The sequence below is a fragment of the Poecile atricapillus genome, chromosome 2 (assembly GCF_030490865.1).
Source record: "Poecile atricapillus isolate bPoeAtr1 chromosome 2, bPoeAtr1.hap1, whole genome shotgun sequence".
NCBI lineage: Eukaryota > Metazoa > Chordata > Aves > Passeriformes > Paridae > Poecile > Poecile atricapillus.
Window position 1 is genome coordinate 10,578,253 of NC_081250.1, and position 15,718 is coordinate 10,593,970.

Below are 15,718 nucleotides of genomic sequence, written 5' to 3' on the forward strand. Positions count from 1 at the left end.
ATAACTGGCTAGTTTCTAAAGAAGAAACAGACCATAGATTTCCTTGTTTTAATTCATTTGCATACTTTTTTGTTTTGTCACAGATTTGGGGTGAGCAGCATCAAAAGGCAACAACTTGGGAGGCCTTACAGCACCTTGGAATTTTGCTACTTAAATAAAGCCTGACTCTGCTGTGCCAGAAAACACAGGCTGGTTAGCTATTTGGTTACATAAGTCTAGATTTTTCCAGCCCAACAAATTTAAACACAATGTATAAAACATTTCATTGGAGACCAACTCTTCAGAAAAGAAAGATTCTTCAGAACTCTGTTGTTGTCAAACATTTGTGAGTTAACATCCAGTGCTAATATATCCAATCTGATGAACTGATGACAGAAAAAAAATAAATATGAAAAAAAATCTACAATACTAAAATTTAGGCAGTCTTTGAAAGGCTACATTTCACTTGGAAAGCTAGAAATAGCCACTATTTTTAACCTATTTACATAGCATATATCCAACTTCTTCCCTCCAATATCTTTTAGCATTTTGTTTCATGTTCCTGTTTATTAAGGCGACTTACTTTTTTGCTATCAGTTTCCAAATTGCAGTACTTCTGATTTTTGTATGGGAATTAATTATATTTGATTATCCATTATATTGATGGCTATTAAGAGCAACTCTTTCAGAATCTTTAGGTCTTCCTTGTAAAATTTAATAGAAGAGAAATTAAAATATATATCCATCATTAAGAATTAACACCTTCTCCTCCTTTTTGAAAATTCAGCATGGTTTAATTATGACCCCATAATTTTTTCTAATATTTCCATTAGTCATAGTCCCTGCTTCATCAGAGTGGTATGAAGTATCTTTCTAAGAATGAAGTTCTCCAGTCTTGCACTCATTCCACAAGCCAGTGGAGATCCTTAGTGACTTACTGACACCTCTCACTTCAGCATTATGGAAACATTTACAAAGCTTTAACAACTTTACTTGAACAAGCTTCAAGTTGCAACGGTGGCATTTTCTAGTCTACGACTTATCTTCTTTCATCTTTGTCTATTTAACCAAGGATCTGAGGACCAAGTGCATATAGGTAAGACAAAGTCCAAGAAAATGATGTATCTCTACCAAAGACACCACTATCAGTTTGTCAGCCCTCTGCAGAACTACAGGTTCTACCACAGTCTTCCTGTGAGAAGCATTCTTCTATCAAAAATATTTCTTACCCAAACAAACACAATAAACTAAGTTTAAGAAGTGCTTTTAGAAACTAAAAGCGTAGTAAAAAATGTGATGTGCTTATTGAGATTTAGTAGAAATCTAACTTCCAAGTCCTAAGGGAAAAGTATTCTTTACTGAACAAGGGAACACTTACTTCAATGGGAGTAGATTCAGGTACTTCACGTAAAATCACAATACAGCGATTCTGATTTGGCCGAACTTTCTCCCCCTTTTCATCCACTTGAACTAAAGGCAACGCTAAGAGAGAAAAGACAAGAATGCATTTTAGCTGTCAGCAAATCTAGTAGCTTTGAACTCCAAAAGATGCTGTGAACACAGACTTACAATGCAGAGCTTCAAATATTTTTGAACAATAAGAAACAAGCAGACAATGTTTATGTTCATCATTTAAATGCCTGAAGAACCCTTCCTAGTTTTTTACAAAACTTGTAGCTCTTGCCAAATTCAATCTGAGCAGAGCTTTTCCATTTATAACTGCACCTCTGCACATCCTGGCAATGCTCTTGTAGCTCTCACCAGGTATTCATCCACTTCTCCATTTCTGGAATGCCTCTCTCTTGTTTTGGGCAGACTCAGAAGCACAGAGTTAAGCCAAGGGGGTCTCTTGATCCACCTACTTCCCTTACTTTTACAGGGGATGAAATGTTTTTGTGATTCCAGGAGAGAACTCCCAGCACACTAGTATAGTGCCTTTATCCTCCATGGAAACTTCCCACAGAATCCCCCCCAGCTGTGCTCTGATCAAGCTGAAGTTTGCTCTTGCAAAATCTAAAACCTTAGAAACACTCAGTGTGCTCAGCACGACCCCAAACACCACAGTTCTGTGACTGCTGCAGCCAAGGCTTCCACTGGCTGAGAGATTACAAAGCAGGTTTTCTCAGTTTCTGAGCAGTGAGTCCAGCAGTGCCTCATTCCTGGTCGGCACATCTAACACTTGTATGGGGAAACAGTCCTCTGCACATTCCAGAAATTTAATGGATGACATGAGCTGCTGTATTGTTCTTTCAACAAATATCTAAGCCATTGAAATCGACTGTAAGAACTAGGTTTGGCTGACCCAAAGTTCTCATAAGTGACTCAAATATTGCTCTGTTGGCCTTATTGTCTTGGTTTAGGTCAGTAGCAGATGCCAACTCTAAGATCCCCCTCAGAAACAACCCTCAGGGTCTTGGCCCACAGGTTCTCCATAGAGCTTCCATGACTGATGCAGCTGATTTCTATACATTCAAGGTTCTCCTCAACAGAGTGAGACTCCTCCATCCTTTTTACCCCATCTGTCTTTACAGAACAGTCTGGAGATATCCGGCATGATCCTCCAGTCATGTGAGTTGTCCCACCACACCCCACAACTTAAAATCATTAATTCTTATTTGCACAGATAATTATTCAATAGCTAGAATATGGAGCAGCTGTGATAAAACTATTAACTGTGATTGTAACTGTGGTAGTCTAAGCTGCTTGGGTTACTTAATGCCATACAGAGAAACAATGGCATTTTACTGCAGTGCAATAAGAAGGAAGAGATGAAAAATTCAGATTAATAGTTCTGCACCGATAACCAAAATGCCTTCAAGCACAGAGGAACTTTTACTTACATCTCAGCACTTCAACAATCAAATCCATATCAGTACTGAGTTTCTTGACATGATCAAGGTTTGCTACTGTCATTATTGGCATATACTGATCACTGTCCATCTGTGATATAAGGTACATGTCACTGGCAAGATTTTCTCTGTTGGGAGAAAAAAAAATAGGGAAATGTCACAGATTAACTTCGTCCAATAAACTTAAGACAAAAATTCATCACAAAGTAGATGGCAGATTCCTTCAGCACTTTTGCTAATTAATGAAAATTACAGGCTTAAACAAAGCTTGCTAAATGGCTTAAGTTACAAAAATTCACCTAATCTGTAATTGCTTGTAACTACTCTCATTTCAAACCCATGTATTTGCTAGTTTATGCATTAGGCACAGGGGTTTCAGGTAAGCTTCAAGAGGTACATCAGCACAACACATTGAAATTTCTGTGCGTTTTTTTTTTTAAATTCTCATTCTTTCCCACTGAGTTTTAAGTAAAAACTAAGAAATATATTAACATATATCCCAAGTTCTTAGTCATCCTCCAGTTTGGTACATTTAGGTAAATACATACCTAGATAAACAGACTTCCAGTGTCTTTTTCAGTAATTCTCGTAAATCTTCCTGACCTTCTGGCTGCAACTGTTCATTTCCACCTAATAGTTAAAATACTTCCGATTAAAAAGTAACTCTGCTGTATTACACAACGTCTATTTCAAACAAGCCATCATGTCTATTACTGACTACATAACTAGGAACAAATTTTCAAATTCAATGCATTTTCATTATGTTAGTTACCAACTGCCGAAATTGCATGGCAACACTTTTTATTTGAGACAGAAAAAAGAAACCATGTCTGACTTCACTTGTTAACCTCTGTTCTCCAAATACATAAAAATCTGAAGCACTTTTAGAACAACTAAAGCACATTTCAAAGTAAATACTGACGTGATTTGGCTTGTAGATCTGTGTTCTATTCTCAGGACAGGAACCGATTCCTAGCTGACAAAACCCTGATTAACGCAATGCAAGGGAAAACCACAATGGAGGCACTCCTTGCTTCTGGTCTCACTCTAAATAACCAAAACATTACTTCAGAGAAGGTTTTCAAAAATATAGCTATGGAATATCAGCAGATATCCAATCTACTAACAACAGATATGTAATCAATTTACAATCTTTTGGTTAAGAAGGCTAAATTAATCTCTTTCTTATATGTGAAAGTTTAAAAATTATCACATGGAAAACATAAACATCATGTTCCATTTTGTTTAGATACAACATACCAGTGTCATTAGAGGTTAAACTCATTGTGTCAGTTAGAGAAGTGTTATAGGATTAGAAGTTTTGCATGGCCTTTAGCGATTTATAAAACATTTAGTAGCACATCGTTCATCTAAATATATATGTATGTAAATGTAAATTAGCTTTTTAGAAGTATTTCATACCAACTATTGTCCTCTATACCCTTCCCTTCACTAACTTTCATCCTTTTATTCAGCTCTCCTTAGCTTTTCTTCTTTCTAAAGCAACTTCTAATTTTCTCCCACCGTACTGTCCTTCACATGCTCTACTTTGACGAAAAGAATGCCAACACCTGAGAAATACATGTATCACATTCTAGCCGCTATTTCCTTTCCCTGTCTCCTCTTTCCTGTCCAAAACCCAGTAAGGACCAAAATCACGTGCATTTTTAAAAATAATTGCTAAAAAATGAAAGATCAGATTTCAGACTTGTGACCATATGTCTCTATTCATCAAGTGGAACAGACCCGACCTGCTGTTCAGCTCTTTACAACATTATCGGACTCTTGTTAAAAGTTAACTATTTTGGGTACATAAAAGACACACTGACAAGTTCCAGCATTAATCTGAAGAATACTGTTCTCTTCTAGAGCGTGAGGCACCATTAATTCAATCTTCTGTTCACTGGTTATTTATTATTTAATATTCCCCAATAGTACCCTTAAGTAGAAGGGTCAATGAGAACTTTGAGTTTTTAAATACTAGCAAAGATGATGCCACAACTATGTGTGTTTTCAGTTGCCTTGATTTCCAGCTATTATGGATGCTATACTGGTAATTTTAAATACAAAATCAGCTAAGCACAATAAACAGACCTGTTGTGAATCTCAAGAAACACCCAGTACATTTGCCTCTCCTTCCCATCCCTCATCTCAGTTCAAATAGTAATCCTACATGCATCTTGCAGACCTTCTGTCCCATTCAATGAGACATATAAGCATGGTGAATCTCAAGGCTAGTTTCCAGAAGTTTCTTAAAACATACCATCTGGTGTAGACTACAGCTACTATTAACAGTTGCACTGAAATCTTGGAAGTTCATTAAATAAGAATGTGAAGAAGTTAAGACTAAAATGTCACTTATTTTAGCATTTCAAGTATAAAACGGTTCTTTCCCCACATGAACATTAGTACTTGAGACACAAACCGTATGTGAATCTCACCTCAGTAGTACCTGACCCAACTACAAACACGTATTTGTTTGATTCTGTGCAGTACCTTCTAAGATGTAAACCAGGAGGAGACAGGTCCCTAAACATGTCTAAGTTTGACTGCAAAAGAGACAGGAATTCCTAGGGTCATTTTAAAGAATGCATATATTGAACAAGAAAACTGGTATAGTTTGGGGGGCTTTTATTATTGTCCAGATGCTCATTGTTCAACTTAAAAATACTTGTTTAGTTTGTTTTTAAACTAAGTCCAAGCATATCTTAGCTTTCTCCTACCTGTCTGGGTGGTTTCATGCATAGACTCATACTCGGAATGATCGAGAGCCAAAGGGTTCATATCCGTCTGCTCTGAGCCCGGAACAGCTGGGGACGGCTCCGGCAGCTCTGTCAGCACGGCATTCTGATGCTTTTTGTCACCATCGCCATTGGCATCCAGTCCTGCAGCACACATCACAAACACACTCAAGAAGTGTTCCTTCTAATCACAGTAACACCATAGTTAAAACTAAATCTGAAATAAAGCTGCTTACATACTCGCTTTAAATTTTTTAACAGAAAATTAAAATCAAGGCATTGCTGCATCAAGTTTTACCTTCTGCTTGAGCAACAGCAAGAAACTCTTATTCATACCTTCTTTACAAGAGTCTGGAGGCTGGTCAGGTATTTCTTCCCACGTTTTGCTCACGCTACCATCAGTGGCACCACTTGCTTCCAAGTGTAACATATGATTTCCCCACACCTTTGCATTGGGGTTTAACTCAGAAACCTTGGTTGACTCCTGCAAAAATAAATTGATTATGCATTTCAGGGATGCAGAGCAGGCATCTGGTGCACAGATACTTTCAGTTTCAAATAACAGTATCAGACATACAACTCAAAATTTTACTGTCATGCTTTTTCACACCTGAATATATTAACTGAATTCCCATAATCATTTCAGGTATAAACACAACTGAATTGTGGTGCACAGTATTCATTTATCTGATTAAAAACCACCAGAAAAGGCTATCCAAGGAGAACAAATGACAACAAACATTTAATTCTTTGCCTTTGACAGACTAACTCAGCCTGTACTTGACCTAGACTTCAGGCAGTTTTCTAATATACATGTCTACTTGATGTTGATTATATTACTATTGTATGTTTTTGCAAAATAATAGTAAAAAAAAAAAAAAAAAAAAATCAAGAAATTACAAAAGTACAGGGATTTTTCTGAAATTATATAAACATGTAACAGTTTTGATGAAACATTATGGAAAACTGAAAGCAATAAGACATGCTTGACAACTTGCTATTACTTTTAGAGGATGAACAGAGCATTAGGATAGAAAGGATGAATAACCAGATCCAGTTAAATCATTCAAAATAATCTCTTTTAACCTGGATTGGAAATGGACACATTTATTGATTACATATGGTTATATACAACCATCATACAGATGGTCACATCTGTGCTTCAGAGACATTGCTCACTGCAGCGCAAACATCTACTACAATACTTTTTTAGAGTAACATGAGACTTGTTTTGCTAATGTTTGAGCAAAGTGCATTGGATTATTCTATACCAAGAATATATGTTGAATTTTTTAATCTAATTACACTGGGAAAGAGTATCATGACAAGATATACTAAAAAAGCTTATTAAAAGTTTGCTTTCTAAATTTACCGATGCTAGGAACATTACAGTGTTTACAAGCAGGCACTCCAAAACTCCACAAAGCTTTAAATCTTCTTAAACACATGCATTCAAATACTTACTATCACAGTACATAGAAAATATATCCAGAAAATGAAAAAAAGCTTTGGAAATTTTACTTAAACACATCTCTTGAATGACAGAGACTTACAAAAAGCGGAAGTGTTTGATATAACTACTTGCATAGTAAGGATTCAAAGATGACAGCAAGCTCCACCAGTTTCCATTTTTAATTTAAGAAGTTCCCAGGAGACAGCAAACAGCCTCAAGTACAATCCACTGCCCACACTGCAAGTGCTGGGCAAGGTCAGAGCAGCTGCTCCAACACAGCCAGTGAGGGGAACAATTTCAGGGAAGCTCAGCAGGGAAGGAAAAGGAGCAGCAGCTGCTACAGGTTGACTGCTGCAGAGTGGGTAAGGCTAAGGCTGGAAGGCACCACTGGAGGTCATCCAGTCCAACCTCTCTGCCTGAGCAGGGTCCACAGAGCACCTCAGGATTGTGGCCACACAGCTTTGCTTGTTTCTTAGCTCAGCTGGCCAAGATCCAGTCTAACTCTTTCCTCTCACTTCTCCTGCAGCCACTCCTCTCTACAGCACTACTCACTTCCAGAAGTGAGCAGAAGGTTTCCTAATTTCTACCAAATAAGAACTTCAGAAAATCCACAAACATTTCTTCCTATACAAAGTTAAAGAGCACTAAGAAAGGTTTGTAGCAAGCTTCCTTTCTGCACACTCTTTATCTTAAGCTCAGCTGGAACTGAGAACCTGCAATCAAGTTACTTTGCCAATGACTGAACTTTCGCACAAAGTAAACAGAACAAAAAAAAATCAATATTCAGCAAAATTTTTGACTTCTGCATTCTGTACAGCATTCAGTTTTCCAGAGGGAAGGGAGTCATCAGGTTCTGGACAAAATAACATCTATTTAACTAACGACACCACAGTTTGACTTAGTCAAACTTCTAACTTCAGCTTTAAGGTTTAAGAGCAATCACTTCTGCATAATACTTACAAGTTCATCCTTATCGTGCCATCCCCATGTACCAGCATATTCTGGTGCTAGCAGCTGATATGGGTATGTTTCCACTGCATATGAAGCACCTGTTAAATTTTCAGGTTCATTCTGTAAGTTTTCATTAACTATACACAGTCTGTCGTTCTTCATGGTATCATTAGAAGCTGCATTATTCCATAAAAAGCCCACTAGATATTCACCATTACCAGAAGGAATTGTATCAGAAAGTAGCTGATTTGTCCAATCAGCATTGCCAGTCTGAAGACTGATGAAATGTGACCACATTTCAACGTGGGGATTTTGTCTGTCCAGGTCACAGGACTGCTTCTGGTCACTTGATCCATCGTCCATCAGACCTAACACGCACTGCTCTGTGCCTTGCTGAAATCCTGCTGCACCAGGAGAGGCACTGGGTATTTCATAGGAAGGGGTAGCAGCATGTTTGTCTACCTGCTTTGGGTCAACACAAACTCCTAGCTCTTTGTTTGAGAAAATCTTGTGATCTGGCTGAATCTGTTCCCAGCTTGTGGACAAGTCATTCATCTGAGTATTTAATACGTAACTGGTTTTTTTCAGTTCAGTAGTCTTGGCTTGCAATTGCTTCAAATTCTCCCTGGTGAAAGGTTCTAGATTCTCAGCTGATAAACCAAAACCAGTGAGGTCCTCCTTGGTGTGGATGCTGACACATCCATTTACTTCACTATCCTGAAGACCACATTCATTTACATCACATATACTTTTTTCATGAGTTTCTGATCTTTCTTCAGTAAAAGGCCCAACAGAAACTTGAGTGTTCCCAACTTTTGGCTCTGGACTGGCACAGTGATTCAATTCAGGCTCCTCTGCTGGTTTGTCATGCTCATGAAAACATGCATTTTGACACAACAAAGGCAAAAAGTTATGGTCTTCATTTAAGAGTTTACTGGCATCTTCCAGATTTTTAGTGGCATCTTGTAATTTTACACTGTGCATACAACTGTCTGTGGCTGCAGGTACACTGGAGTCAGAGGGAGCATTCTGACTGTCAGGCAATCCTTTACTGCAATTGAAGATGCCTTTATCGCAATCAGCAATGTTAGCATCCAGATTCTGTTCTACATTTTCTGCCTTGTTATCAATGGACTCATTTAATTGACCTTCAAATTTTGCCTGTTTTACACATTCTGCTACATGCCCAGATATTTTGGCTGACTCAGTCTCTGCACTCCATTGATTTTCCACTGTGTCTAAGCAACATACATCCTCCTGTTGTTCACCTTCTTTACTGTTCATGTCTATCTTACTCATATGCTCACATTCCACAGACGAGACACTGGTTTTGTTATCTGAAATTGAGTATTTGCATGCTTTACCTTTATTTTCTAGTGACTCCTGTGAAACCTGACACTCTAAGCTGTTTTCCTTTAGGAACATTTCATCTGTGCTTGGATTATGTGCACAAGATGTCATTGTGCCATCACTTACGCCTGGTCTAGCTCTGCTCAAGTGACCATCTTCCTCAAGCAAGTCACCTTTTAATTCAGTGGCACTCACACATATATTTTCCTCCACACCACTGTGGACTGCAGCTTCTGATGATGCCTTGGTTTCAGTGCAACCTTTAATGTGAGTTTGAAAATCAGAACCTTCCTCCAAGTTTAGCTGTGTTTCAGTCATGTTCAAAGCTTCACAGCTATTCAAATCTGTACCTGTGCATTTCTCTCCCTCTTTCAAGGATTCTTCAAAACTGCTGTGATGTTCAGTAGAGTCTGGTGAAAATGTTTGGCCGTCACCATATGTTCTTTCAAGTGCTTTCTTTTCCACATCTGAGTTTAATTTACTTTCTGCGTCCAGAAAGCAGACTTCTTCATCAAGATTTTCTACACTGTCCATTTTATGTAATTCTAATAATAATTTAAAGTTATCCCCCATGCTCTCTACCACCCGTTCAGGACTTATTTGCTCTTCAGCACTTGAGGGATGCCTCGTTAGTGGCACAAGTGGTACATCAGAATGATTACTGGCCTCAGTTTTTCTTGAATTAGATACTCCAGTGTTTAACAATACACTGGAAATACAATCACTATTTTTCACCTTTTCTGAGTTAGGGCTGTATTGGTCCTCTCCAGCAGCATCCACAGGCTTTACGGACTCACAAGCTGTATCCAGTGATCCACTCCAACTGGCAGCACTCTCCATGGTATACAACTCCTCTTGCTGATTCTCAGGGATGATTTCAACAGGCACTTTTGCTCTTAAGACATCTGTTACTGTACTGTCATTATTTAGCCTATGCACCTGACACCTGTCAGTCAGTAAGTTATCAAAAGAACACTGGATGTCTAGGCTGCAATATTCCTTTGTATCCTTTTTCTCCATGTTTGAGCTACCATCTTTTTTATACTCAAACAGTTCTTTCTGTGAATTAAACTTGGCTTCCACTTGTGCCAATTGCTGCACTGGAAATTCCTTCCCTCTGTCTAGAGGCTGTGCCATGGTGCACATTCCTTCATCAGTAACAGCTGAGTTATCTATGTCTGCTGCAGTCTCTTCATGCACAGTAGCTGGCACCTCTTCATCCCCTTTCAAATCTTCGGCATCTACAACACAAATGCTGTAAAATTCTTTGTCTTTCACATTTTGACTGTTGTCTACATCAAGACAGGAAAATGCTGGAGACATCTCTCTATATGAACTTGAAACTTTCTGTAAGCTGTCACTCTTGCTGTCTTCAACATTTACTGTTGTTTCATTTTGCCTTGAATGGTCACATGTAACTGCATAATCCTCCAGAGAATTTCTATTTAAGGAAATTTCACTCTGTAAGCCTTTGTCTACGGTATCTGGTACATGTGAGTTAGAAATATGATCAAACAAGCAATGCTCTTGTGCAGCTCCATTTTCATTATTAATATTGCTATTGTTATTTTCTATATTGTTCACATGCTGGCCATTACTATTAGGTTTTTTAGGTGCTCTTTTTTTAATAATCTTATCTTTCTTTTCTTCACTTCTCTGCAGTTTTCCGTACGTACCAGAGACTCTCAAGAGGTGACTAAAGGAATTAAAGAAGTTAAAAGGTCTGCCATACATCCTCCTAGGGCTCCCGTGGGGAGTATTCCCCATGCTGTTATATGATGAATATTTTGCTTTTTTACCCCAAAAGCCAGATTTAGAATCTGATGCTGCACAATCATCACTACAAACACATTCAATGCCAACTGTCACAGCCGCCCCATTAACTGTCCTTCCCACTGTATGCAGATCCTGGCTTTCCACAGTTCCAAAAATTGAAGATAAAGTTTTACTTATCCTTGACTTTGGTGCTTCCTCTTCCACAGATTTTTGTAACAAGCTGGTTTTCTCCTCACTCGTGCTGTTACTCAATTCTTTACTGAAGCAGCAGCCCATGTTTAATAAGTAGTGTCAGAGGGTCTTCTCATTGCAAATCACCTTCCTCTTTACACTAACTTTCTATGGCTACTGAGGAGGCAAGCCAACACCCAACTGCCAAAAATAGCACACTTTAAAACCATGCAGGGGTTCATATGTCATTGCCACTCAAAGTCCAAATCCCAGTTGCTGAGCAATGTTTCAGCATTTCATCATATACACTGTAATATTCAAGCCAAATACTCCTTCTAATGAGATTACTGTTTGTTTAGGAGTATTACTGAGTCTTATGAACTTCTATTGCTTCATTTCCTAAAAAGTTTAGTTCATCCAAATTGTTAAAATATTTAAATGACACCTTTCACAATGCCCATGTGTGTCAGAAACTACTTGATTTATATTAATACAATTCCCACCCTCTATACAAGGATAAATGCATTCTGGCTTTACATGTTTAAATCTGATGTGTAGATCAAACACATTTTGGACCATTTTTTCCTTCTCCTCCCTTCCCCCAGAGCTGAACTTACACCACAATTACTTCTTTAGGAAAAACAGGCTAAAGATAGATAAGACCTCATGTATTCCATTGAGCAGTCATTGTACGTTATCAGAAGCTAATTCTGTTCCAAGACTTTTTTTTAAATTTGTTATCTGTATGGAAAAAAAAAAAGAATACATAATTCCTCGGTGACTTAGCACTGAAGGGGGCCTCAAGATCATTTACCCACCTCATGGTACTGTGACAGGATTAATTATACTTAACCTCAAAAAACAGCTGTGTATCCTTTCATTAAAAATTCAGAAATATTTAAAAAATTATTTGACTGAATGCTATTCCTTCCAAAAGTCTCTCCTCAGTATAGTTTTCATTGTTGTATATACACAGACTCCTTCTGACCTTGTAACAACTAAACCATTTTTATACACATGTATTTACATACTGAAATATTTCTATTACTGTAAGGTCTTGTAGCTGCTAATAAAAAGTGCTCCTGCTTCTTCAAATACGAAAAGCCCAACAAAACAGATGAAAATACCCAGCAATCTTTTTCTGCTCTAAACAGAGTTCTTCTTTGCCTTTTCATTACCTCACATCGCTCAGACCTTCTCTCAAATTCAGTATTATTATTTCAGACTTGGACCCCATACTTCAGAGAGTTTACAGAGTATACAACAACACTGCCACTCTACTCTGTTACCTAAAAGATACTGAAAATATGTCAGAGTGTAAGACAAGACAGACCCTTAAACTCTATTTCAAATGTTCCTTCAGAGAAACATTGAACTCAGTGCTATTTTTCCATTGGTTGTGCACCTTACAGCAACTAATATTCCACTAACTCTGACCATAAAAGATTGCTGAATTGGCTAAAAAGTACATCCCCTCTTCAGCAACTCTGCTTCGAAATTGTAAAGTATGATCAGAGGAAAACTGCCCTCCCCCTGTCCCTTATCCAACCCAGGAAGACTCCAAGTGCCTGCAGCTATGCTGTTCCTAAGGATAGGAAGTCTGATGCATCATTGCTGCCATCTGCTGCATTTTTTTTGATTCTCCCCTGGGACAAAGTTATTCAACATGCTTGGATCCAGACTGAAAACTATGCCAAGTCACTCCTCTCTTTAGCATTCCCTGGAACTGAGAACAGGGAAAGGGGGAGGGAGTTACTTATAATAGTTTTTTTTGAAGAAATGCCATAAGCAAACAATTTAACTGTTTTTAATGTCAGCTTAAAGCCACAGTAGTACTTCAAAAGTTCGCAGCTATTCAGAGAACTCCCTTATCAGGTAAACAAATAGCAAGATTTTTCCCTTTGTGATTTAACCATTACTAACTCATGCTTTCTAGAGAGGAGCTAAGTGTCTTTAAGAGACAGACCAGGGCAAAGTCCACTTTTCCAGTGCCTTAACAACCACTTCTCCTATCAACTAATGGGAAGAAAAGGGGTGAAGTAGTTCAGGCAAGCAGAAACTTAATCCAGTTTTCCCATACCCTTCTCATGTGCAAAGACACATTTTGTACTTGTTCCTTTATTTTTATCTTAGGATTCCAGGGATATTTTCTATTTTAAAGCAGGTACAGTGCACATTCATTAAGTCAAATTTCTCAATACTACTTCTTGTGGGATCACAACTTTAAAAACAAAAGGCAATGTGAATTTAAGCAGAAAATGCCACTCTTGTTATGCTACATCACCCAAGGAACCCTCTGGCTAAGCTTAACACTGCCACCAACTTGAAAAGCACTTAAAGTTCATTCTCTGCTACTTCAAAGCCCAACTCCACTAGGGAATAAATTTTGTTACTTTGTTTTGGGTTTTTTTCCTTTATTCATGCATATTTTATTTCTGGTATATTTCTCATCTACTCAAAGCCTAAACAGGTCTTCTGTCTGCATGAAACAAAGTGCTCTGAAGCAGCACTTTCATAACCTGAACAATTTATTTTTTTAATAGGTATTTATTCCTATGTCCTGCACACACCTACACAGAAGTCAAGAAGTCAACATGCTTATTAACTAGAGTATACTTATCCATCTTTCACTTCTCCACATACCTACTCTTTGTCAAGGAGTAAGGGTTTATCCCAGATACAGCCTTATAGGCATAAAGGTAAAAACGTAATCTAGATTTAAAGATACAATAACACAAGTCAAAACAGTCCTTACAATCTACTGAAATCTAACCTCCTTAATTCTTTTTCTATACTGAAGTCATGCAATTGTAACAAGTCCTGAAGAAACAGTGATTATGCTGCACTCCCAAGGCCACACCTGATGCCCATCTCCAGTTAAAGGAACAGAGAAGAGCAGCATCACAACAGACGTTGCAGTGACACTACTGCAGGCTTCTGGAAACAGCTGGTCAAATTGCCTAACTCCCTCCAACAGATAGATCATGGCTAATGGACTGCTAGGAGTTTTAAGTACACATTCTCCACATTGAAATGATTAAACATGAGCATTAGAAGTTATCTACACGTATAAAACTATTCTTATGGCCTATTCACTTTTCTTATGGCCTTAATCTAGAATACCAGACAGAAAGAGCAAAAACTGATCAGTATTGATCCTTCACAATGTTGATACTGCTCATGTCCAGTTTAGTCTAATTCTCCCATTTCTTGTTTAAAGCTAATTGTGATCTTTTGAATTACTAAATACCACCTACTCATTATACAAACTGCTGCTTAATATTAAATTGGCATATAGTGCTTGTAATACTGCATATTGTCAAATGATCTGAGGATTACATGGTATACTGAATTTTCACTGAGCACATGGTCCTGTATTAAACTAGTAAACCCGATTTCCTCAGCTCCTTTTTATTCTGAGGCTTACTCTTGAATGGGCTGCAAAAGGATTTTTGAACAACATAATCAAGCAGTAATAATCCTGAGACACCCTTTTATAGTGCTTCCTAAGAAAAACATTTTTGGGAAGTACAACCAAGTGGCTCCTTTCATGAATTTCTAGTTATTTTTCCCCTGCTTAGAACAACAGTATGATTAAATGTATTTACAGTACGATTAAATGTATTTACAGTACCTATAAGAATTGACAAAAATCACTGTGCCACACAGATTTGAATGCCTATTAACAGAAACCCATGGCAGCTCCTGGTAATTATTCAGCTAGGTAAAGAATGGCTGATGCTAATATTGCAATCAGACAGCAAGTTTAAACGGCCCCACTCCTCAATACCCTGCACTGGAAGACACATTTGCAGAACTTGCTGTCACTTGATGACAAGAATCCCTCCTAAAGATATTTTCAAATTTCCAGATCAGGACTTCAATTTGACTAATCAAAGAAAGAAAAATCTCTGGTCCTTGGAAAATGCACTGAGAGGCCACACATTCAAATATGAGCATGGCAGAGGAAGAGTTTAGGCTCAACAAGTGAAGAAAAAGACTGTGCATACCTTTAGCATTTTCTCAGAAAGAGTAACTGTCAGTCAGAATACAAACAGTCTGTTGGCAGATGTCACCTGAAGTGACAAAGCCCACCTCTATGTTAAAGAAGTTGAAAAAATAGCATAATTATCTCCTGAAGCTAAGAAAAACATCAAAGTTAAGATTCTGCTAGTATCCTCTAAGTTATGTACCTCCAATGTGTAAGTCTAAGCTACTATTGACAAGAAATCCATGAAGACCTTCAATACGTCAATTTCCTTCAAATGACTTGTGTGCAAAATTACTAAAATTCTGTGGTTAAATACTACTAAAATCAGCCAAACTCAGGAATGGTTGTGTTAGAAATGAACCATACTAGACTTGTGATTGATCTACATTATGCTTTAAATAGCACAGTTTCATAGCTACTTCAATGCAGAAGAAAAGACTGTCTTCCTCACTCTGAA

The 15,718-nt window shown here is 37.8% G+C and overlaps 1 protein-coding gene across 5 annotated transcripts in view; it reads right to left on the reverse strand.

Annotated features, from left to right (window-relative positions):
• Positions 1 to 15,718, reverse strand: part of LARP4B (La ribonucleoprotein 4B) — a 55,934-nt gene that overhangs the window by 19,287 nt on the left and 20,929 nt on the right. For 2 of the 5 annotated variants that reach the window (XM_058830665.1, XM_058830667.1), the window contains exons 3-7: positions 5,906 to 6,053; positions 5,552 to 5,713; positions 3,377 to 3,458; positions 2,820 to 2,956; positions 1,358 to 1,461 (exon numbers count right to left, since the gene is read on the reverse strand). In XM_058830665.1, the coding sequence (XP_058686648.1) occupies positions 1,358 to 1,461; positions 2,820 to 2,956; positions 3,377 to 3,458; positions 5,552 to 5,713; positions 5,906 to 6,053 (633 nt within the window). Of the gene's footprint in view, positions 1 to 1,357; positions 1,462 to 2,819; positions 2,957 to 3,376; positions 3,459 to 5,551; positions 5,714 to 5,905; positions 6,054 to 7,982; positions 11,470 to 15,718 lie in introns of those variants that run through there. The other 3 variants (XM_058830663.1, XM_058830664.1, XM_058830668.1) reach the window with 3 other exon arrangements.